The following is a 23,445-nucleotide window of genomic DNA, read 5'->3' as shown; positions in this document are numbered from 1 at the left end:
AAACACTTGGAAGGCAGTAATCTAAATACAAAAAAAAAAAATCATAAAAATGAAGAATGAGGATTAAAAAATAGTGAAACCCTGTTCAACAGTTGAAAATGTGACATAAAAAGCTACAAAATACCTTGATATAAAGATGCTTTAAAAATATATACTGTTGTAAACAGAAATTCTGTCTGGCAAAGTGTACTGGAATGCAGTCCTTCTCCTGCATTAACTGACTATAATGGAAACACAGCTACTATGTAAAGCATACCACTCATTTTGTCTAAGCTGATATCTACCCATGAACTCTGTAACAGTTAAAGAACACTAAACTATCTTCTTGGAAAGGCATTTCAATATTCCTAAAAATACCCAAGTTTCTAAAATTAAAACTCCAGCTGCATTGTACAAATAACCTCAATATGCATTTAACAAAAGCAAGAAGGAAATCTGGCACATACAGACTATTATGAAGTGCTACAAAAAAAAAAAAACAACCCACCAAAAACAAAACACCCAACCCTTTAGAAAGCATCAGACCCCAGGAATACCAAACTGAGAGGAAATATTCAGCCTGGAGTCATATGGGGATTATCTTGAGAAACATCTACATGAAAAAAACCCACCCCTAAAGCAGGCATAAATCAGAGGGCTGCACCCAACAGATGATAGCCATTCATTCTCACAGGAAGAGCACATTGTGAACAGTGTTATGAGAGACAAAACAAAGTTTGCAGAACAGGGAAATATTGGGAAAGAGATAAATCAACACTCAATTCCATTCAATTTTTCATCTGGCTCGTGAAGATTCAATACTTAATAAGTTTATACTTCGTTATTCACATGCAATGCCAACCATCATCCTTGTTTCATTCCTGGGGGAAAGAAACTCCAAACACAAAACCCCCAACCACACAATACATAATGTAACCCCAAAGTGTGTATTTTTAATAACTGGAAGACAGCTGCAAGACATGTCCCTGAAATCACCTTATCTTGATTTTGCAAGTGATTTCAGTTTATGCACACATTAACAACTGTCAGAATGATGCCGAGTTATCAGCATGCAATCATGGTTTTGTTGAAAATTCATCAAAGCATCTTTATGATATGCCACCATGTGTGATGAAACACAAGTAATAACTTGAATGTGAGATATTATATGAAAATATTTAAATACTTTGATATTAAAAAGCATATAACATGATAATGCTTTAGATAACAATATAAAATAAATATTAATAGCATTTTTAAGAGCAAAATTGGAATGAATTTGGATAAATACCTTGAACAGGTATTTCAGCATAGCTTGGTCTTTTGTCTGTCAGCGTAGCAAGGGGTTTTGAAGCTGAGATTGGTCCACTTATAGAATGCCTCTGAAATGGAAAAATACTTGTGTCAAACATAATTTGAAGGTAAAAAAGCAAATATGGAACTGCAGAATCACTTTCAGAAATCAGATATGACACTATTAGTGAATTAAAAGACCTAGAATAACACAGGAACCTTTAAAAATAACTTGGTAAATAAGGATGTGTCCTCTTTACCAGCTGCTTTTGCCATACACACACTGTGCATTGACACTGTTAACATTTGCTTTTTTAAACTGAAACCTGTTCCTCAAACCAATGTTGCAAATTAAAGCTGCAAATTCTCTTGTAGTTTTTGTGTTAATTTTCACCTTCATTTATGTTTCGTTTGTGCAAACCTGTTCTAGTTAAACCTGGTATATTCAAACTAATACAACCCCCTATAACGCAGCCAAGATTTTAGTGTCTGATTTGTGTTACTAACTTAGACCTCTACTTTGAGCCTCTTCCTGGAAAATTAGGATAATGGTGTGCTGGGTATACACCAAAGTCCCCTTTGCTAAGAAAAACCCTAGTGAAAAAACAGCTTTTAAAGTATTTTTACTATTTACTATTATTTTACTGATTAGAACATAAACAGCTTTTGTTACCACCTATTTGAGATGCTCTGTGAACAACTGGAGAGAGACATTTTGTGAAGTATTTCTCGAATATGTAAGAAAACACAAATATAATTATTTTTTCTTTCCCAGGTCACTTTAATTTCTGTTCTGCTCTACACAGGCTACAAACTGAATTTTGTCTTCTCAAGTTTTATGTAAAATACTTAGCAACGCAAGGCTTCTGGCAGGTTAAAGTACAAGGACCTGATCACAGATGTGTTAAATCTTGCACACAGGAATTTAATAACCACTGGATAGCACTGAAATAAGCATTTGTGTCACACAAATTAACTGGAGAATGCAGTAATTACCCTTACAGTTACTGAAACACATAGGCACTTGCTGAAGACTCTGGGAAGACCATCTGGAAAGAGCCTATTGCAAATTACAGTAGATTCATACCCTGTCCTTTCTATTAGGTTCCAATATTTAACCAAAATCAGCTCAGTAATTTGTTTATCCTGAAAACTCTTTCTGCTTTCCATCTGCTCAAGGATTAAATGAGATGTTTAAATGAGCCTTATCTTCATTAGATAATAAAGGTCAGATGTTTCTCACACCGAATCATGTAGGCAAGACAGACAAATTCAAAACTGTGATTAAAAAACGTTAGCAGTATATACTCTGCGGCATCATGTAGCGCAAGCAGGATTACAGGACTACTTATTCATTCTATACAGTCGAACTAGAGTTATGCTTTTGTGCTAGAAATCAGATCAAGAAAACAACTGCCAACATATAGCATGAAGAATTTCCTCGCTCTATATATCTGTAAATGTGCAGGTTAAATTGACTGGATTGTGAGCCATGCACAGAAGTGTCTACAACAGCTTCCCATAGGAGCTGGTATTTCAAGCTTGCATTATACCTTTAAAGTTCACTTTACCCACTTGGGATTTTGAATAAAGGACAAGGACGGTACCTAAGTGAGAGCCATTTTGTTCCAGTTCCTCAAGGAAACAGCAGATAGATAATGAGATTAAAAGAAGACGACTTCCTTTTGGTTAGCTTTTGGATTGTCATTACAAAGACAAGGCAGTACAGAACTTTAGCCAGGACCCAAAGGTGTGTACAACAGAGCAGGCACATTGCTGGCCAGCCATATATCTTTATCACTCAGATCAGTTTCCAGATATCACTTGAAAACAAACATCCTTTAAGGATATTGTCAGAAAGTGGTCATACTGCTCCACTGATAACTTGCTGTGTACAGGCCTTGTCCCTGTTAAGCCTTTTTGCTCCTGTTGACACAGCAGACAGAGCTTACTTTCACTACTGCTAGTTCCTTATTACATATCTTATAACTACCAGTGGTAACATCATGACTAATACACCACAAATTAGAGGAAAAGGAACCAACTAATGCTTATCTAGTTCTACTGGGCATCATCTATCTGGTAGTAAAGCACAAGTCTCTTGGAGAATAATCTTCCCTGAAACGTTAATACAAATGTTAAAAACTCTTCTGCTTGACTGAGCTTTTGGTGAATTTGCAGATTAGCCATTCCTCATTTCACCTACAAAACAAACCACACCTGAGGTACAATTGAACAAGTATGGATCCTACCAATCCCTTTATAAACACCTCTTCTCCTTCAACTAGAAATATGTCCTAAAACTCAATTAGCTGCTAAATACCATTTGTCCTCTATAATAGCATTCAAACTCCTCAGCACTAAATAAAAGGATCAAAAGTTTGGAGGAATCACTTGCTTTTGAGGCTACCCACGGAGGCTACACATCGCACAGAAATTACTAAAGATGCCCTGCAATCTGTGATCCTCTTGTTCATCCTACATTGAAGTCTAGCAGAAGAAAATGCTAGAAAATTTACAAACCAGTTTTGATGTGAACAATTTTCTTCACACATCACAGTTAAATAAAATGTTTCCACACAGCAGTCTTTGTATAATGCAATTACAGTAAGAGATAAAGATGCTAAGATAACCAATAATTACTTTCTCACAGCCATTCCTAGTTTGAAGATAAACTTTCCGCTAACTACTTATGACCTTCCAGATTACATTTTTTTGTGCGTATGATGAGTAACAACTCTAGAAAAGGAACCAGCACACAGGTAAGACAATGCAGAACAAACATCTGCCATTGCACTCACACGTGGCAATTTCAGAACAAACACGGTTATTCACATATTAAATAGTGAAGATGTGGAAACCTTTGACACCAAACTGCTTTGAGTCTGAAAGTTTATATGCTCAAAGCAAAGCAGAACATTCAGTGATGATGAGTAAACCTGAACCCGCACCTACTTCAGAGGGTCCTCCAGCAATGAAACAGGAAAAAAAAGTACTTAGGGAAAACAACAGACATTCTTCCTTTCCTTACATTCCTCCCTAGGCATCTGCTTTGGTCACTCTCAGTGGCATACCAGACCAGCTAAGCTTTGGGCTAACCTAGCAGGGTTGTTTTTATAGTCTGAAGAGCATTCTCTTCATACCTGTCTTCCTAAACTGTTCTGCAGCATTGCTAAGCGCTGTGGTAAATAACAGCTATGTTCCACTGTGGGCTTGGACCTGAATCCAAAAAGAGTTTTGTTTGTTTGCTGGTTTTCAGTTGCAAAAATGTCTATTAGAATGTATCTCCTTAAACATAACTCACACAGTGATGACTTAGCAAAGTCTTGCTTTTCAATTGCAAAAGAACAAAAAACAACAGATGAAAAATTACATAGAACACACACACACCCCCCCCCCCCCAAGGTAGTAATATGAAAACAAAGAAAAAGAAAAGATAATGAAAATTGGTTTTGAACCAAAACCCCTTCTCTGTTGAACAGGAAATAGTCTTTAAATCAATTTACATAATTGAGGTCACTAAACCTATTTGCCTTCTAGATAATTACAAATACTTTCAAGAAAATCGCCTATCTTCAAAAAGACAATAGAAGCTGTTTCCATTTACAGGCCCTCCCCTTTGTTTTTCAGGCAATGTTTGCCACTAATGAGTATCCAGCTGTTAATGACTTGGTTGTATACCAGAAGTTCAATTCAATATTCAAGTAATTCTGGCAGACCAAGAACATCAAAGAGCTGTAAATTTGAGCAGGTTTGCAGTATTCTAAAGGATTATTTTGGATCATGGTTAACTTACAGGTAAATAAAATGAAATAAGCCTTAGGCTTCATCAAAAAAGTCTTCTGTCTGCCAAAGCTCTGGCCTAGCCTTTCAGAACATGAGATTAAGTCTGCCTCTTCCTACAAGAGCACAGAAATAAATAGAAATATAAAGACAGATCAGTAGGAACAAAGCATCTGTCAGAGAACTTGTCACATTTAACTACTTTAGAAAACTGCTGTCGAGTGACTGAGCCACAGAAGTAGCAGAAGCTCTCACAAAAACATTTATTTTTTTCTCTGTTTTGAGGCTATCTATTTGTTTCATGGAATTCACTCTCAAATTAATAAAAGCTGCACTAGTCTAAGCATAGGAGAACAGTCAGTCTGTTCCAGGTATACTGAAAACTTATAGGCATGTAAATTACTCAGTTCACACAGAGAGGATTTATTCCCAGAACATTACACTGACCTACAGTAAAAATTAAGTTCTGGTACTTCTGGTACACAGTATCTTGAAACCAACAGCAGAATTACTGATATTAAAATACATAGTAGCTTCTTTGATTTTTAATTTGTGAATCTGGTCCTATCTGCTTTGCCCTGAAACTTGCTGGCTTTTGCCAAATCTCACTTCATGCAGGTAGTGAGATAATAAAACCAGCAATGATCTATAAAGCTGAGCATGATAGTGTCGATGATGCAGTCCTAGTGTATGTAAGCTCCTTTAGCAGCTGAACAAATGGACAAAGCTATAGAGGGGACAGGACAAAATACACAGTACAATCACCAACTTGACAAACTTCACTCAGTACAAAATGTACAAAGACAATTAATTCACAGTTATTTCATTCCTCTCTGGTCAGGTCCGATATTGAAAGCACACACCACACGGGATACATTTATACTGATGGTCGGTGACAGATTCTATGCAGATCTCAGTTCATTGCCTGAAGGGGGGATTACTGCTGTTTCCATGCCAGGCGCAGGACTAAGAACTGGCAAATAGCAACTCTAAAACTAAGGAATGCAGATAAAGTTTTTCTCCCATGCTTCTCAGTAGCACAGGATAGTGATGGTTGGGAATATTTAACGAGAACTTCTAAATTATGCCAAATCTTCTATTTACAACTCAGTTCTCAGTGAAACACTCCTGTGAGACAGAGCATTTTAGTAACTACTTCCTTGAGGCAACATTTCCCCAGTATCTGTATACTACCACTCACAGTTTCACATGCTTTTCTTTACAAAGAAGGATTAAGCGCAGTCATAAAACACATACCTGCATAGGGGATACAGCAGCAGCTGGGGGAGTTTTCATGGGACTTGGGCTCAGGGGAGTGCGAGGAATTGTGGCAGTAGCAGGGCTTGGAACTAGTATGAACACAGAAAGGAAGCCACCATGAGCATTGCGCTGTTTTGCAGTGAAACAGGAGATTGGCTGTTGTAGTGAACTCTCGCTTTGTACTTTACATTACTAGTTATACCAGATGACATTTTTCAGAATTTCAATTAGTAACTGACTGCAAAATCATTTAAATGTATGCCTACACATTTACTCCTCTGTAATTACATTCATTTTCTGTCTTGAATATATCACCCACAGTTAAAGCATAAGTTTACTGGGGGTGGACAAGGCTAAGGTGAAGGATATTATTACCCTGGCAGATGTAAATGATGGCATCATTAGTTCTCTGATCTTCAGATAATTAAAAAAATGGTATCAGGTTCCTGGGTCTGCCAGTAAGACAAGAAAGATAACCTGTATCACCTGCTTCTCCTTTCTGGTTTCCAATCAAAGGTCACAGGTACTAGATATTATATCCCTGAAATTTTGGGATTAAACAAATAACAAATTTAGAAATGTATGAAAACAGATAGATACTGAATTGGTGAATCAGTCATCTGATTATTTAACAGCATGTTTAGACATGAATGCTGAGGAATAAGGCAGACACTAGCTTGAAATAAAAGATTCAAAAGAAGGGATTTATCATTTTACCATCTAACTCTGTCAGGAAAGCACCTTTATTCAACAGCAGATTGGAAAAAAACCTTCTAAATTAACATTAGCAAAGTAAAAAACTGTAAGTGCCTATGAAGAAAGAGAACAAGTGTAGAAATAGAAACATGCACAGAATCACCAAATAATATCGAGATGCTTCTATACCTTAACCAATTTTCAGGTTATACGCAATTAAAAGTAGATTTGCCATGCACAGTACAGTGCTGTCTCTCTGGTAAAACAGTCTACTTCAGGCCAAGCCTTTTTGCATAAGAGACTCACAGCAACATTACTGTAAGCGAAATTCAAACCCCAAAGACCTGACAGGGGAAATATTTTAATCCATAGAGGGCCTTCCACGCAAACAAAGCTAAACCCCAAACACTTCTTTCAAGGTAAGTAATTGGATTCTTTACTCTGTTCATCTACAGAGAAGGACAACAGCACCTGTTTCCACAATCAGAATTACAGTGAATACTCTGTCTCAACAGTGAGATCCCTTTCATTTTAGAAAATATTCCCTCTATCTTTTAACAGGTGATACTAGCTGGACCTTATTTTTAATTTTCAACATCACTTTGGTTACAAGAATGTAAGTCATTAAAAGAAACAAACTCAGCTCTAGCTATTACATGGCTTTCAGAATGCTTAATTTGGCACATTAAGTTCACATTTTAATAGTCATCCTGAAATCAGCTGTGCTTCTAGCTATAATTATGTGCGTAATATGTGTTTATGTATTTCTAATATACAGGAGCACTGAATCAAAGCATCTAGCATATGAGTCATTGGCAATGCAACAATGAAAATAAAGACAAGAAAAGGATGCTTGCACATAACCGCAGCAAGCAATCTGTTGTGCAGTCTAGTTTAGGTTGGTTTGTTTCAGCCATCACTTACAGGTCATGACAGTACAGTTAAATAATTTATCTTTGCATTACCTAAGCCATTAGAAGTGTCCCTGCCAACATATGCAAAAATCATACCTTGGTACAGCTACGACACTGGTTGAAAATAATTACCTTGGGAGGCACTGTCAAATGACTTGATGAGTGTTTTTACTGTAGGAGTTGGCTCTGAGGAGGTGGATGATCTGCGACTCAGGCCCATTCCTTGTCTCAGAGCTGCCAAGTCTCTCTCGACAGCATTCATGTAATTGTACACTCGACCACGTTCCTCTTCCTGCCTGAAATCAACATGCATCCCATTTAAGGCGTTTAAATAACATTTTAACATGCAAAGTCTTAAAAATTCAATGGAAATTTGAAGCCAAATTAAAATCTGTGGTCTAAATTGGCCATTACATTAACCTAGTTTTCTTTCCACTATAATTTAGAAATAGATTACCAACCTAAATTATCACTGTAAGTTCCTACTATTTGTTAGCAAGAGAACTTCAGCACCACGTGAAAAGTCTATCAAATCAATACTTGATTTAAGGCTTGATTCCTGCTTCTATCTTTCCCACACACACATGGATGGAAAAAAACTGAGCCTTAAGAATTTCACTGTTTCTCATGAAAGTAACAATCTCAGAGAGCAGATTTTTTTTTCTTCCACCTGCATAAATAGAAAACATTTTACTAAGGAGGTAAGAACACATTTCTGGCATATGTCTTTAGACGGCATTTGAATCAGTTTAAAAAGACAACTACTTTGATTTTTAGTACAGAGCATTGACTGATTTTTTTTTGCTTCAGACTTTTCTAGCACCTTCCCTCTAATGCAATACCAGTATCCAAAGAATCTGATTCAGTTGCCTCTTTTCTGCAGTGCATCAATAAGTCAAAGAATGCTTCTGGATAATATGGAAACAGCAAGCCAGTCCTACCTTCAGAAGTGCACCTGTAACCTCAGAGGTTCACTTGCAGTAACTGAACAATTACAATTGTGGCTGAGATGTATTAGTAAGAACTGTTCATATGTCTTAGTTTGGTGATCTTACTTCAGATAGATGCCTTCTGCCCACCAGTCATCCAGCCAGATAATTTTCCGTTTTCAGTGTAACCAGTCTACTTTTCCTACCATTTTTATGCAAGTTCCACAGCCTGCATTACTTCATATCCTACTGGATGCTGGGTTAAGTGTAATGTACACTATAAAATGCCCATCCACATGGAAAAAATTGTTTAATATATAGACATTGTTTAATATATACACAATATATAATACAAACATCATTACTGCAATTGTAAACTATACATAGATATATTCAATCTCTAGAGACAATGTAGTCAGATTCAAATGATGCTGTCCAAGATGTTCCTATTCTATGGATATGAGGACTTCAATATTTCTGAAGGATGTATAACTCAGTTTCTAAATAACTGTAGCACCTAATTCAAGTAATAATACATTATAGTTTGAATTGTTCTACTAAAAATGTCTTTATACCAAAGCATCTCTATTCCCAGAAACAATTATCAGTGGAAAGAAAACAGTACAGGATATATGCAGAATTAGATGAGGGTTTCTTCTCAGGTAAAAATCCAGTTGTATTTTAACCATACCAAAAGCCTTGGCTGCTAATAAGAAATACTAATGATGGCACAGAAAGGCCAACACTCCTTGTTTTTCCACACTGAGGAAAATGCCCAGCTGTTAAATGGGAAAAATCCCCCACTTAACCTGGTTTTGCAAACTGAATATTTTTGGATGGATGAAATATAGTATATTGGATGGATGAAATAGTATAAAGAAACAAATACTGTTCTTAAAGTTATTTTGACCCCTGAAAGCCTGCATTGTGGAAATACAGACAGCCACAGATCTATGAACTTCCAGAGTCTCAGTAATAGAGAAGATACTGGATTTCCAAAGTTGTACCCCCCTACAAAAGCAGCATTATCCCTACTGTCTTTGCATACTTGCGTGACTTGATTTCTTCCAGCTCTTTAGTGAGCTTCTCATTTTTCTCCTGAGCTTCATGTAATCTACGTTTCAGGTCTCCTATCTCTTCCTGGGCCTCAGACTTGATATCATTTGCTATAACCACTGCAGTCTGTAGATCAGCCTGGAACTGACGCCATTCTGCTGACTCCTCCTACAAATAAATAAAACACAAAATTGAAAGCAGCAGCAAGAATTTTGAATCTAAAAATAAAAGTTACCTTTATTATTCATAGTTTCCCTATGCTGTTACAGGAGTGGCAAAGGCACTCATCTCTGGCATTAGATACAACCTAACTTACAGGTTAAATTGAAGAAGTTTTGCTGGAAATAATCAGACTTCCAAGGTCATGAATTTCTTTTCTAGAAACAAAGAAAATGCTCAAAGTGGAGGGGGGGGAATTACAAAATTAAACCATGCATCAGAAGGCACAGGAACATTTTCTCCTACGCCCAACACTGTATCTTTGTGACACTAGGAACGTTCCAGAATTCTTTAGTGTCTGTAGGTTAGTAAATATTTTTCTATATGATGCCCATCTCTCAGAAATAATTATTTTAATGGTATTACATCTAATAATATTATCTTTTCACAATTGCACATGCAGGTCTTATGACTTTCCAAGTTCACAGTTTATTGAGTTTTTAGATTTTAACCTACCCGGAGTCTCCTGTGGAGATTCTTTATCTCTCTTTCCATGTCATGCTTTTGGTCCTGAAGTTTTTTAACTGTATCTGGAAAGAAAGTCAAATTCTCTGTAAGATCTTAATCAGGGATCTATTTACTTTAAAAAGAGTAACTGAAAAAAACACATAAAACCTTGCAAATGCTTTTGAAAACTTACTCAGAAAACGTATTTTTTTCAACCAAAGCCATCTGGAGAAAAACATTATGAGGAGAAGTAAGTTTACAGAAAGTGTCAACAGGTACAACTTCTCTATGACTGGTGAGGGGAACAGCATAAGCAAATTCAATTCTTATACAAATCCCAGTTTCTCTTCTATCCTTCACAGTATTAAAATGACAAAGCAATAACAAAGAACAAATAAAACAGATAGGTAATCTAACATGGAAGGATCCTTAAAACATGGAAGTCTGGGGGTTTTATCTCTTCAAACATAAGCTACAGCTACATGAAGCCTTTTGATTCACAATTTACTCCCTGCCACAAAGCAGCTGACATAACACTCAGAGCCATGCCCTCAACGGGGATAAAATTCCACTCCTGTCCTCAAGAATCCTACATTCTTGTCTCTCAAACTACTATTTGAAGTCAAAGCAAGCTATATTTACAGCAATGGGACAAACTGTCGATAAGATTAAGTTATGAAAGAGATGGTCCTCTAAATCTGTCAGCAGCCACGCAAAAGGATATGCAGCTTGATGGCCACCAGCTCCTCACGTGGCGTCTGACAGACTGGCTACTGCAATTATTCATTTGCTCCTTTATTCAATACACAACGACAACGTGATTGATTACTCCTTTCTTATAACTAAGCAACTAATGAAGAAAAGCACAGCATAGATTTCTAATTAGCATGGCCCTTTACTGATCCTTGGATCATAGGACGGTTTATACAGCATCATGTAGCAATTTTCAAATTGTAAAAATGATGGATCAGTTGATTTAAAGCCTTTTTATTTTGTTCAGGTTCATTGTTCCAAGACCTGCTTGACACATTTTTCCTGTATTGTAGCAATGCTCTTTTCACAAAAAGATAAAAGGTGCCCAATACACTCAAACTGTTCAAAATACAAAACCTTGTCAAATCTAACCGCATAAGAAATGTTTGAATAGTCAGAAGATGGGTATGTATGTTCATACAGACTGATAAAGTTTTGTGACTCACATTTTCAACATGAAAACACTTTCCAGTGCTTTGATTTGGGTATCAGGACTCAAGAAAACCATTAAACCAGTTTATTCTGTTCTTCTACCAAAACCTAGCAACGCCCTCCCAAGTAAGTCTGTATCTTCAGTACTCCTGGTCTTTTGTCAAAGGGCTTTTCTTAACAATAAAAATGAGCCTATGTCCAGCCAAACAGAAAACAGTAAGCATTTTAAAAATGTTTAAATCAAATGTTATGTTGAAACTGGATGATCTTTAAGGTCCCTTCCAATCCTAACCATTCTACGATTCTAGGATCTAAGCTAATTAATGCTGCTGTGTACATTCAGGAGCCTTAACTATGCTCATTTCAATTTTTCAGCTATAGAAACCCTTCTGGTTTCTTCACCAGGAGAAATTCTTGAGTCTTGCCTCTACTGTCCCAAGTGGCTGACAATGCCACCACCAGTTTTTTTCCTTTCTTTTTTTTTACAAGAATTATATAAACCACAGTTTTCCTGAAAACATGAAAACCTTTCAGGCTTGGAAAAGTTGAAACACTGAAATTAGACAGCTACTTCCGTATTTACCAACTCACTATAAGACTGCACATTTTAAGATGCATCCAACTGATCTTTAAGCTTTGAAGATAAGCCTAACAGGCCACTCCAATGTCATGCTACCCTGGTACTTAAGCAAAGCCCTCCAATTTTTAGCTTGTCTCTATACACAAATTGTTTGAGTTAAAATCAGCACTGAGATGCCAGCTTTAGGTCCAAGTTATAAGTCACTCCCTCTCCTCATCCTATTTTCCTTTAAGCACATGCTAAAAACCCAGTTGAAAATTAGATAACTTTCAACAGTGACAGCAAGTCAACATGCCCTAAAGAGCTTCCAGTAGCATTCTGAAACAAAATGACCATATTCTCTTTTAAAGTTCAAAGAAAATGTGTTTTTCAAAAACAAAATCTGTTCTACTACTAAAATCAAGCTACAGTTCATCTAAAAATAACCACAAACCAGAAACTATAAATGCATCCAGAATTAAAGCTTGTGTAATGCCATTGTTTTGAGCTCTTGTGAGATATGAAACGCACCATTAAGTTTTAGTATATTTATGCTTTGAAGTAAAACACAATGGTCTGAATATTTTGCAGTTACTATAAACAATACAGAGCACTTCACAACAGTTGTTGGAAACAGTCTTATCCCTCAATTCATCCAAGAGATTTAAAACCAAAACAAACAAACAAACAAACAACCCCCCCCCCAAAAAAAAACCCTACCAAATTGCAACTGCATTTGAAACACAGTGAGAAATTAAGACTAAGATAAGCAATTTCATCTCTGTCAGTCTGAACTCTATTCTTCACATTGTGTCACCAATTACAGCCTGAAAATTCAAGTAGTCAAACTGGGCACACAGGCAGCAACTCCCCGCAGAGCTGCCTTGCAGTATCCTTCCTTTCTGCATCCTCACAACCTCCATGATTCTTCTGTAGCACACACTAAACCTTTCCACTTGTATGTGCTGTAATTTGTAGGACAGGTACTTTTCTTCTACTATTATCTGGTCTCCATTTAAGGAGCACAGATAAGAAAGAGGATTGAGATAAAAGTAAAAGTAACTATTGTTTAGGGTATGTGAAGAGCAAGGAGACCGTTCTGATGAATGAACAGGCTAATCAAAACTGGCAGCTCAGCAGCTGCTTGTATTTTACTGCAGGATCCAATTATGTCCACATTTTACCAAATGATACTGATTTAAATCACAGTTTAACAAGGCCTTGCTTTTTAAAATGCAGAAAAATAAATTATGGGAAAAACATACTGCAAATGATAAAGAAAAACATTGCAACTAGGGCTGGAGGTGGGAGGAAAAAACTAAGATGTCATCTGAATGTTGTAAGGCTGCCAGAGAAAAAGTATCACTGTATTCTGTACCTGGAACTCTTACTAATTATAATCAGCCATTAGAATTTATCACTACAAAATAAAAGTTAAGTATCAAAGATCAGCTGATTAATTTCAAAAGTCTTGGGGGAAAAAAAAAAAAGAAGAAGGGAAAAAACAGAAAAAACATGATAATCCTGTCATTCCTGATATGCAACACCAATGCAAGTAAACATGACCCTGGCAAACCTACAATGGGCATTCTCACAGTTTTTGCACTAGTTCCATTGGTTTGCCTTATACTAGGATAGCATTTCAATTTTTGTTAGCACAGAAGTGGCTATGTCAGTATAATCTCATCTACAGAGCAGCACCAGCATCACAGTTCACTTAAGAATCACAGCTTCTTTATACAAAAAAGAGGTACTAGTTAGAAATATGCCAAAGCTCATGCTATTTGCACATAAGTCTTGCTCTTGAGCTCATCACTGTCAGATAATACATCTAATATAGGAAGAAAGCTGAATTTTTAAAGGGTACAACATTAGCTCCCCCCCCCCCCCCAACCTAACAGTTAGAAAATGAGCATCCAATTGTCCTTTCCAACACTAGGGTAGAAAAGGCCTAAATATGGTAATGTAGAAATTAGGTTTTGCAACTGCTGTCAAGATCCTCTTCAAAATGAGATATAGCAGAATTAAAAAGACTGTCAATTCCATGTAAGAACCATTTATTCACTCAACAATAGATAAATCAACTTTCTTGCTCACCTACCCTTGTCCAAAAAATGTACTGACTTAAATAGTTACAGACTAAGAGAACTGATGTTTTTAGCACATGTACCTTGTGCTCAGTGAACATGCAATTAATATTTTCAGGCTTCAGAAGAACCATCTGACAACTGATAATCTAACCTACAAATAGGAACTTTCCACAAATCAGGAGACAAAGTTCTCTGAAAAAAAAAAAAATCCCCCACAAACTCTTATTAACTGTTTGGAAGAACAATAGGTTTCTTTTTTCACCCAACGTGACTAATGTGACAGCTTGGCTACCTGACTGCAGTTTTCTGCAGTGAGACACGAAACCCAGAGGCATCACGCCACCTAGTGCAACGCTCGCCTCTCTTGCACTTCCAGCCAGCCCCTCGCCCCCACTCCAGCACCTACAGTTTAATCGGTGCAACTTACATCCTACTGTCCACATCAAAGAGATCCCAGTTTTTACAGGCAAACATATTAACAACTAAAATGTGATAGTTCAATATTAAGATGACTGTGAAAAAGGCTTGTATGTGTGTTTGTTGTACTTCTTTCTGGTTTAGACAGCCCACAGTGAAGCATGCCCCTATTACCAGTGCTAGAGCATTTCATATTCCTACATTACTATTTAGGGCTGATTAATCAATAACATTGAATGAACACTCATCACCTCATCTATGAAGCATCTTTTTTCTAACTGTAAAGTATGCCTTTTACTGATTCTTTAAGTGATAATTTTCCATCACTTGTCATTTATTCAGGTGTCTTGCTGTCCCTTTCTTTCACTCAATAACTTTGCCAGTCAGCAAACTCTCCTTAAGGCATGGGTTAGATTGCCTCATATATTAAAATCTAAAATAAAAGTTCACTAAAGAAAACCTTTATGGTTCTTTACAATACCTGGGTTATCTGGGCTGAAAAAACACCATTCTTCTAACTAGTGCTTTATAATACCTAAACCTACACTAAATTCTCCACATTTAAAAGCACAGACATTATACATTTGGCTGTCAGAATACCAGACCTGACCAAAAGTCTCATCAGCATTAAGAGAACTTCTACTACCAGCATGTGCTTTTCTGTCACTTTAATACAGATTTTTAGAATTCTCCCTTTTAGATGTTGTATGTACTAGCACAAGTCACAGAGTTTGTGGTCACAAAGAACAGAGATGCTGTTCTTTGCTGTCACTACTTAGACGCTACCACCAAGGAACTCCTGTACGAGGTTTAAATACGAACCCATAATGAACAGTGTTTCAAAGCGGCCACAAAAAAAAGTTCAGACTATTTTACGGGTGCCATTCCTTCTTACCGCCACTAGATGCCACTCTCCTTCCTGCCTAGAGCTAAAATCCAGCTTGCTTCCATAAAGGATCAGACCAGGCCAACAGCTAGTACAGTTAAATTTTCCAGACTATGTCAAGAGTGATGAGTAGCAAAGATCGTCATAACTTCTGCTGAAAATTCCTGCCCAGGCAGAGGTTTATCTGTTTGGAATTTTACCAGTTTCAGTGAAACACCTGCTACCTGGTTTGCACACCCAACGAAGCATCTAAAAACTAGAGCTGCCTTGTAACCAGGTATCACAAGGCAGATACCTAAATGTTTACTTGCCTACAGTGCTGTTTCCTATAAGAATGTATTTCATCTAATGGACAAAACAATGCAAGTATAAAAGTGTTCAACCTTCTCAAGTCTTGCTACAAAGACGACTTCAACAAAGTCAGAGCCACTGACCATGTGCCTGAGCTCCTGCTTCCAAGCAAATGTGTCTTTGGCTTTGGTAGAGAAACAAAAAGAAAAAAAAAGGCAAAATAAAAAGCTTACACACAATTTTGTAAAAAGAAACAGTGACTGCCTTTCCAGACAAAGAAATGTTGTTTAGGGAAAGCAAGCTGACAGCCATGTCTGAAAACACTTCAGTTGAATAAGCAATGTAGCTTGCTTAAAACACTACCTGTTCTTGAGGGCAGACCAATTTAAATCCTTTCTATGAATATTTCCCTTGCTGTTAAAAGGGGATCATGCTTTGGTTTTGTTCCCATGTTGTTTAATCTTTGTATGCCATGGAAAAGCAGCAGATACACTGCATGTAGCACTGTGTAAAGACAGCTTGCCAGGGTACAGTTGCCAAAGTTCTTATTTAGATGGAGACTAATTGCAGAATTCCAGCCTGCAGTAGGAATGTCTCAGCACATCTTGGAGAACAGAGAAAGATCTAAGGCACAGACAGCTGGACGATCACACAGTAATGACACTACAATGAATGTCATTATAAGCCCTAAGCATTTCTTGTATGGTGGCAAAAGTCAAGAGATAAAATTTTATTATAGCTTGCTTAAAGTTTGTCACATTCATTGCTAGGTTCACAGAGCAGCTTCAGGACTTGAGCTACACAGAAAGAGGTATAGAACACATCCATATTGCCAACTCAGCTCTGACTAAAACCACCTTTCTTCAGGTGGGAATAATGATTAATTATACACATGCTCAAGATACCTGGGAACTCCTGATATTTGGGCACTCAAAAGAGTTCTTCAAAAACCACCACCAAAACACTAGATCAATCATCCAATCTCAAAAATGCACAAGGAGCACACTAAGTCTGTAATTACAATGCTCTTTTACTTTGAAAAACGACTTGAAAACATCATTATCAGATTTCATTTTTATTCTCAGTTCACAGGTTTTAATTCCCACACCAGCTACTCCTTGGACTGGAAAAACAAAGCCAGCTTGATTTTTTCCCCTTACTGTATAAGGGTTCTGCAAAGGCCCATCTGATTTGAATTCAGACATACAGAAGACAAGTGAAAATATTTCCACAATCACAGTGTTCTTAAATTATCATTTCTCTCACAAGGGAAACTCATAACACTTACTCTCCAAATCAGATATGATGAGGTTGTCGTGAAGCTTCACAGCACGATGCTGCTCTACTTCATCCTCCAACTCAAAGATAGTTTCTTTCATATCACTTCTTTCAGTCTCTTTTTCATCTAGTTCTGTCCGAAGTTTTTCTAGAGTCACATTGAGATCCTCAATTTGTTTCTTGGCTTCTTCTTGGAACACTCTGTATTCATCTTCAACCTGAAAAAACATGTCTTGTAGTAACTAAATTGGTTGCATTTTAAAACACACTTCTAGTTTCTACCATACTTAAAATACGCTTTTTTTGCAGCCATAAGAAAGTATGGGACAAGTCGTCAAGCGTAAGCCTTAAAAAACATATTGTTCTAGTGCAACTATTTTCCTGAGCCAGAGCTAAACTCCTTTATTCCCAAGATGAATATATGAGCATTCCCCAGCTACTTTAACATCAGCGTCTGTATTCAAGAGAAGCAACAATACAATAGTACCAAGGCTGTAGTTTCATGAGCAGCTGATCCAATTTAACATCTAACTGCTGTGGAAAAGGGAAGGGGTGGTGGGGGAAACTCTTTACTCTTTCTTTCTCTTGCCAAAAAAAGGCCTGTTCTCTTCTGTGCATCAGTTTCATTGCTTGCTGGACCTCTTAGATGATTCATTTCCTTAACCAAGTAGCAGGATTCACTTTTGTGTGTGAGATGTGTTAGTGAGCTGAAGTAGTTCCCAGAGGACTCATACTAGCTACTGAACTGAAATACAAAACCAGAAAAAAACAAAAGCCCAGGGAAAGGAAGGAGCAGACTTCTTGCTTTGAGGAGCAGCCAGGCTATTTTATCTGCCTCATGAAACTGCAACAGAAGTAACAAGCTGAGATTAGAGGCACTGTAACTTTAACCCAACAACAAAAATAGGGCATCAGAAAAACAAGAGAAATCAGGTGATGGCTTAGGGTGGGTCAGCACAGGCATCAATTTTAACAGACAAAATGCCCTGCTTTAAATCATCTGTTTCAGTATTTTTTATTTCAATAGCACTACCCAACTATAATTATTAAAATTACACTTTTTTTTCTCCTCCCAAATTAAGGTTGATTCTAAACTGGCTGGTGACCTTGACTAACATGCTGATTCGAAACTAAAATACAGTTTAGACTACATTTGGCATAAACTGTCTCATCAGACAGACCTTTAAATGCACCCTGAAAGTTACTGAATATTTTATGATTATTTTTATATTATCTAGTAAATATGTCTTGTAAAAGCATTTACCATAAATTAATTATATCTGGATCAAAATAGATGTTCTAGAACTAGAAATATACATTTCAAATCAAAACCCAGACAATACACAAGCAGCTGCAGGATGGATCATTAGTGAAAATCCCTATGCATATTTGCTGTATTTAATAATCACTGTTAAAAAGCTTATCAGAATATTTTAGTTTGTGGGGTTTGTTTGGTTTTTCATTTTAAACTAAAATATGTATTCAGTATATTTAAGTTGGGTAAAATTTCTCTCTACCTCAGAATTAGTCATACCTTAACTGAGAAAGTTCTGCTTTCTTTATCATTAGATAACGACCAACTTGAATAGGCTGAAACTCTCTCCACACCTGTGACAGGTCCCACAAGTCATCACCAGCTTGGTGAACACTTCAAGCTTTGTCTCCCAGTACTTCCTCAGCAATACCCTGGCACTAACTCCTTGAAACTCTTGAAGAAGTCATGCAATTTAAGCACAAAATTCATACAGTATCTTAACTGCTGCTTGAGTTTGGTCCTTGAAATAAGTTGCAGAGTTTAAATGCCAGTATTTTAAAAACAGCAGCATGACAGTTACCATGTGGCTGAATGTGTCCATATAATTTCTAAAAAGGCCTCCGACATTTTCATAACAAAGATCAAGAGAAAGGAACCAACCCTAACACTGACACAGTCCTATTAACCTCATCATTAATTCGTTACTTCAAAAAGATCTACAGTGACCAACAGTAAGTCATATTATATACTGGATGTTAAAATACAACTCTTTTAAACAGTACCTTAGCAATGGCATCCTGCAGTCGGTTGGCATCATTGCGGGTGTGTGCCAGCTCTTCTTGCAGACTACTGGCCAAAGTCTCTGCTTTTTCTTTATCCAGCCTGACACTCTCCAGCAAATCTTGTATATCTGATTTGTCTCCAGAGTTGTGTATGGAATACAACTCAGCCACTTTCTGCTTTTCATGCTCTAACTGAGCTTTCAGCCTGTTCATCTCAATCTGGTCACTGGCTACTGTGGCTTTGTACTCCTCTAAGGTAGATGCTATCGCTGTTTTGCTTTTCTGCTCTGACTCAATAATCCGTTCCATGTGGTGATTTCGTTCTTTTAATGCCCCTATCATTTCTTGAGCCTCCTTGTTGTCTTGTTCCGCCATCTTCAAAGTGTTGCTCAAGTGCTGCTGAACACCTAACAGCTGCTCTCGCTCAAACCGAGCGTTCTCTGCAAGGTCCATATAACGCTGCTCTAACTCCATGTAGCGACCACTTTTCATATCTTCATCAATTACATATGAAATATGGTGTTCATCTAAAAGGGACCGAAAATACTCGATCTGGCGGCTGAAGTGTTCCAACTTGTCACTTTGCTGGCATAAGGATTCCATGAGGATTACTTTTTCCTCTCCAAGTCTTTCATTCTCACTGTTTAGCTCTTGTGTTATTTGTTGCAAATCTGCAAGTTCTTGAAGTGTGGCTTGGAGCTCTTCAGCTGTACTGTGCTGATTCTCTTCCATCTGATGTATTCGTTCTGTCAGACAAGCTACAGACACTTCACTTGCATTGCCACTACTTCCCTTCCTAGATCTCTCTATACTTGGTACACCTTCAGACTCCGAAGATGATGGAGCATCTAAGGCATCATCACTTGATGTCAGTGGCTGATAAACTTCACTGCACTCACTGTCTAAATTATCCATGGAATTACTATGTTGGTTGTCCATCAAAGTGTTTTCATCCTGACTTAACAAGTCTTCCATTGATCCAGGAGCAGAACCTTCCACTGAAGATGTCAGAGTACCACCACCATCACTGTGGTTGCCAGCTGTAATCTCTGGACTCAAGGACTGATAGCCAAAGAGTTTTTCAGAGTTATCCAGCCTTTGTTCCAAAGAAAAGCCTAATGCATTTAGTCTGTCTTTTAACATTCGATTCTCATTCTTCAGCTGGTTCAGCTCTTCTCGGATGGCAGTGTTTTGTTCCTGTAACTGTAGCAATGTAGACTCTACATCAGTTGGCTGATGGACAACTATGGCCTCTTTTTCCTCAGATTTTTCATCACCTTCAAGCTGATCTTCATTAAGTCCCAGCTGAGCACGCATATCCCTTAGCTCATTCCTCAGATGCAAGATTTCCACATCTTTAGTTTTTGCCAATGTCAAAAGATCGTTCACCTTTGCTTCCAATGCAGCTTTGTCACTGATCTGATTGTCTGATTTGGACTTACTCATTCGAATATCTGATTCTGGGTTGGTGCGACTGCGGGAGCGTTTTGCCAGTACCGTATCATTGGTCCCCTGGCCAGTCAAAGGCAGCTTTTTGCTCTGGCTTAAACGAGAACGGTCGCGTATTCTTTCTCTAGAAGAGCTTGACTCTTTATTTCCAGATGAAGTGCTACGCTTAGTTGTGGAACTGGTACCTGTATGTTTTTTGAAAGTTAGGAACATTAATTTAAAATACAGTTATCTGTAACAGAAGACTGTGTATTTTGTATCTGCAGTACAGCAGTTGATCTTCTGAATCACACGGGTCAACACATTTCATAAAATACATTTAGAGTAAACACTTCAACAACCTGAATCATGAATCAGTGTAGTTACATTTTAATTTATACACACTTTACTAATTGCTATGCTTTACCTGTATATTGCAAATGAGAAAGACCTTAAAGTTTAACATTTGCAAGTTTCTTTTTTTTCCCCCTTCAACAGCTTCTGATAAATTACGCACAGACTGCAGCAGTGCTATTCCTACAAGTTCACATTTGTCTCTCTTTTGAGTAAATTTGAATGCAAGTCTTTAAGCTATGGTTTACACATTATGATTCCCCAAAATAAAAGTTAAGGGGTTTTGTATTTTCATCTCATTTCATAAAGACAAGGATAGATTATTACTACTTTATTTCCAGAAGCTTCACAGCTTTGCAAGCATTTTTGTATCAAAAACAGCAACAGAAGGCAAGACATACTTCCAACCACATTGATACTACACTAAATTTCACTTTTCCAAACAGTTTCTCAAAGCTCTCTTACTTTATAAAGCAATACAGGATGTCCAAAATGTTGACTGCAACAAGTGATCTCATCTTAAAAGATTAGAGCTTGAGGCATGGATTTTTTAAGACAAATTATTTTAGGCAAACCTATGATTCTATAGATTAATTATAATACCTAGTTTTACATAGTAGTTGCATAATCAGTGCTGGAAAGAATAAAAGGAACACCGTTCAAAAAGGCAATTACATTATTGAAAACTGTACAAAGAGAATAGAAGCCATTTGACTTGAGCATGGCCTTACTGACATTTCATTAGGCAGCCTAGAACCTCAATACGTAATAAGAAAATAAAAAGCCACCCAATTACCATCTTTAAGGATCAATATATCCATTTACCTGCAATAGTTTTGGGTTTATTTTCCAGACTGTTCATGGTTGTCCCTGAAGCTGAAGATGCTGTTGCTACACAAGTACTCTTCTTTGCCTTGACACCATTGGTCATTGTCACTCCACCACCACCTGCCATCCCCGCTAAGAGGTCATCATTGCTCTTAGTCTGAAAGAAAGGGAAGAAGCAGCTTTAAGGCAGCTGGCTGAGATGTCTGCATAGCCAACATTTCTTATGTTAAAGATTTCATCAGTTTAAGAAGTACATATTTGACTAGTCATATGTCTATGAAAGAATGTTGAAAAGTATAAATGCACTGCACTGGGCAGGGTTACTAAGTTGGATGTTGAACTTCAACTCCTTAAATATGATTGATCATAGAAAACGACTCTTCTCTCTCCCAGACAAAATGGTTAATGCTTCAATACCAAAGCAAAAAAAGAACATAATTAAAGTACAGTAACACACCACAGTGTAACACTTGTCAAGTTTGACCGAAAGCCTGCTTAAGCATAAGAATGAAGACAAACCTCCAAATACTAAGAAGTTAGATAATGCCCTTCAATAGAATCTGATCAAGCATTTTCTGGTGGAAAAGCGCACAACAAGAAGCACAAACCAAACAAAAAAAAAAATCAAAACCACAACAACAAAAAAACAACATTAACAAAATACCTGAACTCAGAGGATCAGAGGGGGAAAGAGCCACCCTCACCATATATCCTTGCTTTGTTGTTATGCTCTTTACTAAGCACTCTCAGAGACAGAATATGTTTGATGTATTTTTGTCTGACCTTGTATGATCATTCCTGAAACTACTGTTAGCCACAAAAGCTGCCTGGAATGTGACAAGGCCGTAAGCACAGGAGTCTCAAGAACCAAATTCCCAAATAAGAATTCATCTTTCAAATTAAAGCAAAGGCTACAAATACTAAGTTCTCAAGTATTAATTGCCAGACTTTACAACTCTTTAAAATGCATTTTTTCAAATGGTGAAACAATCAAAATATGCTAAACACTTCTCCTGTTATAAGGCCAAGAAAAAATTAAAAGAAAACAGCTGTGTTAGCAGCATTCCTTGAGTAACTGTATTGTTCAGCTGGACAACACATTTGAAACTCAACCAGCATCCCAGCAAAGAGGTAGTGCTTAGGAATTAACCAGCTGCTTTACTTCATGACTTTCAAATTCTGCAGGTTTATAATTTCTAGCTCCCATACATATTAATGTTAAAAACTACATGCCAGACATGGTTTTACATAGTAAGAACAAAGGTATGTTTGCTTAATTGAAAAAAAAGAAGCAGTTGCATCTCCATTCTATATAGTCCCTTTTTTCAAGTGGGAATTTCAGAGCAGTTAGGAACACTGATCACGATACTGTGGAAAGGATATGCTGGGATTTATGCCATTTACAAGGAATAGCTGCAAAACAAAAGGAGTTTGGGAAGAGAACATATTTGTTCTATGAGCAGTTGTTAGAAATACAGATAATTTGCAGATAGAAACAGGTATTTGTGAGGGTAAA

At 37.2% G+C, this 23,445-nt stretch overlaps 1 protein-coding gene across 4 annotated transcripts in view; it reads right to left on the bottom strand.

Annotated features, from left to right (window-relative positions):
• Positions 1–23,445, bottom strand: part of SPECC1L (sperm antigen with calponin homology and coiled-coil domains 1 like) — a 69,098-nt gene that overhangs the window by 26,574 nt on the left and 19,079 nt on the right. For all 4 annotated transcript variants that reach the window (XM_062631338.1, XM_062631339.1, XM_062631340.1 and 1 more), the window contains 8 exons: positions 21,927–22,086; positions 19,320–20,953; positions 17,293–17,500; positions 10,586–10,659; positions 9,903–10,078; positions 8,058–8,221; positions 6,313–6,404; positions 1,271–1,361 (listed from right to left, as the gene is read on the bottom strand). In XM_062631338.1, coding sequence (XP_062487322.1) covers positions 1,271–1,361; positions 6,313–6,404; positions 8,058–8,221; positions 9,903–10,078; positions 10,586–10,659; positions 17,293–17,500; positions 19,320–20,953; positions 21,927–22,086 — 2,599 coding nt within the window. The remainder of the gene's footprint in view (positions 1–1,270; positions 1,362–6,312; positions 6,405–8,057; positions 8,222–9,902; positions 10,079–10,585; positions 10,660–17,292; positions 17,501–19,319; positions 20,954–21,926; positions 22,087–23,445) is intronic.

This window comes from Pezoporus occidentalis, unplaced genomic scaffold (assembly GCF_034315485.1).
Source record: "Pezoporus occidentalis ecotype Australia unplaced genomic scaffold, CSIRO_AGI_Poc_V1 ctg37, whole genome shotgun sequence".
Taxonomy (NCBI): Eukaryota; Metazoa; Chordata; class Aves; order Psittaciformes; family Psittacidae; genus Pezoporus; species Pezoporus occidentalis.
Note: the sequence above shows the minus strand (reverse complement) of the source record. Positions and strands in the feature narration are given on the sequence as shown.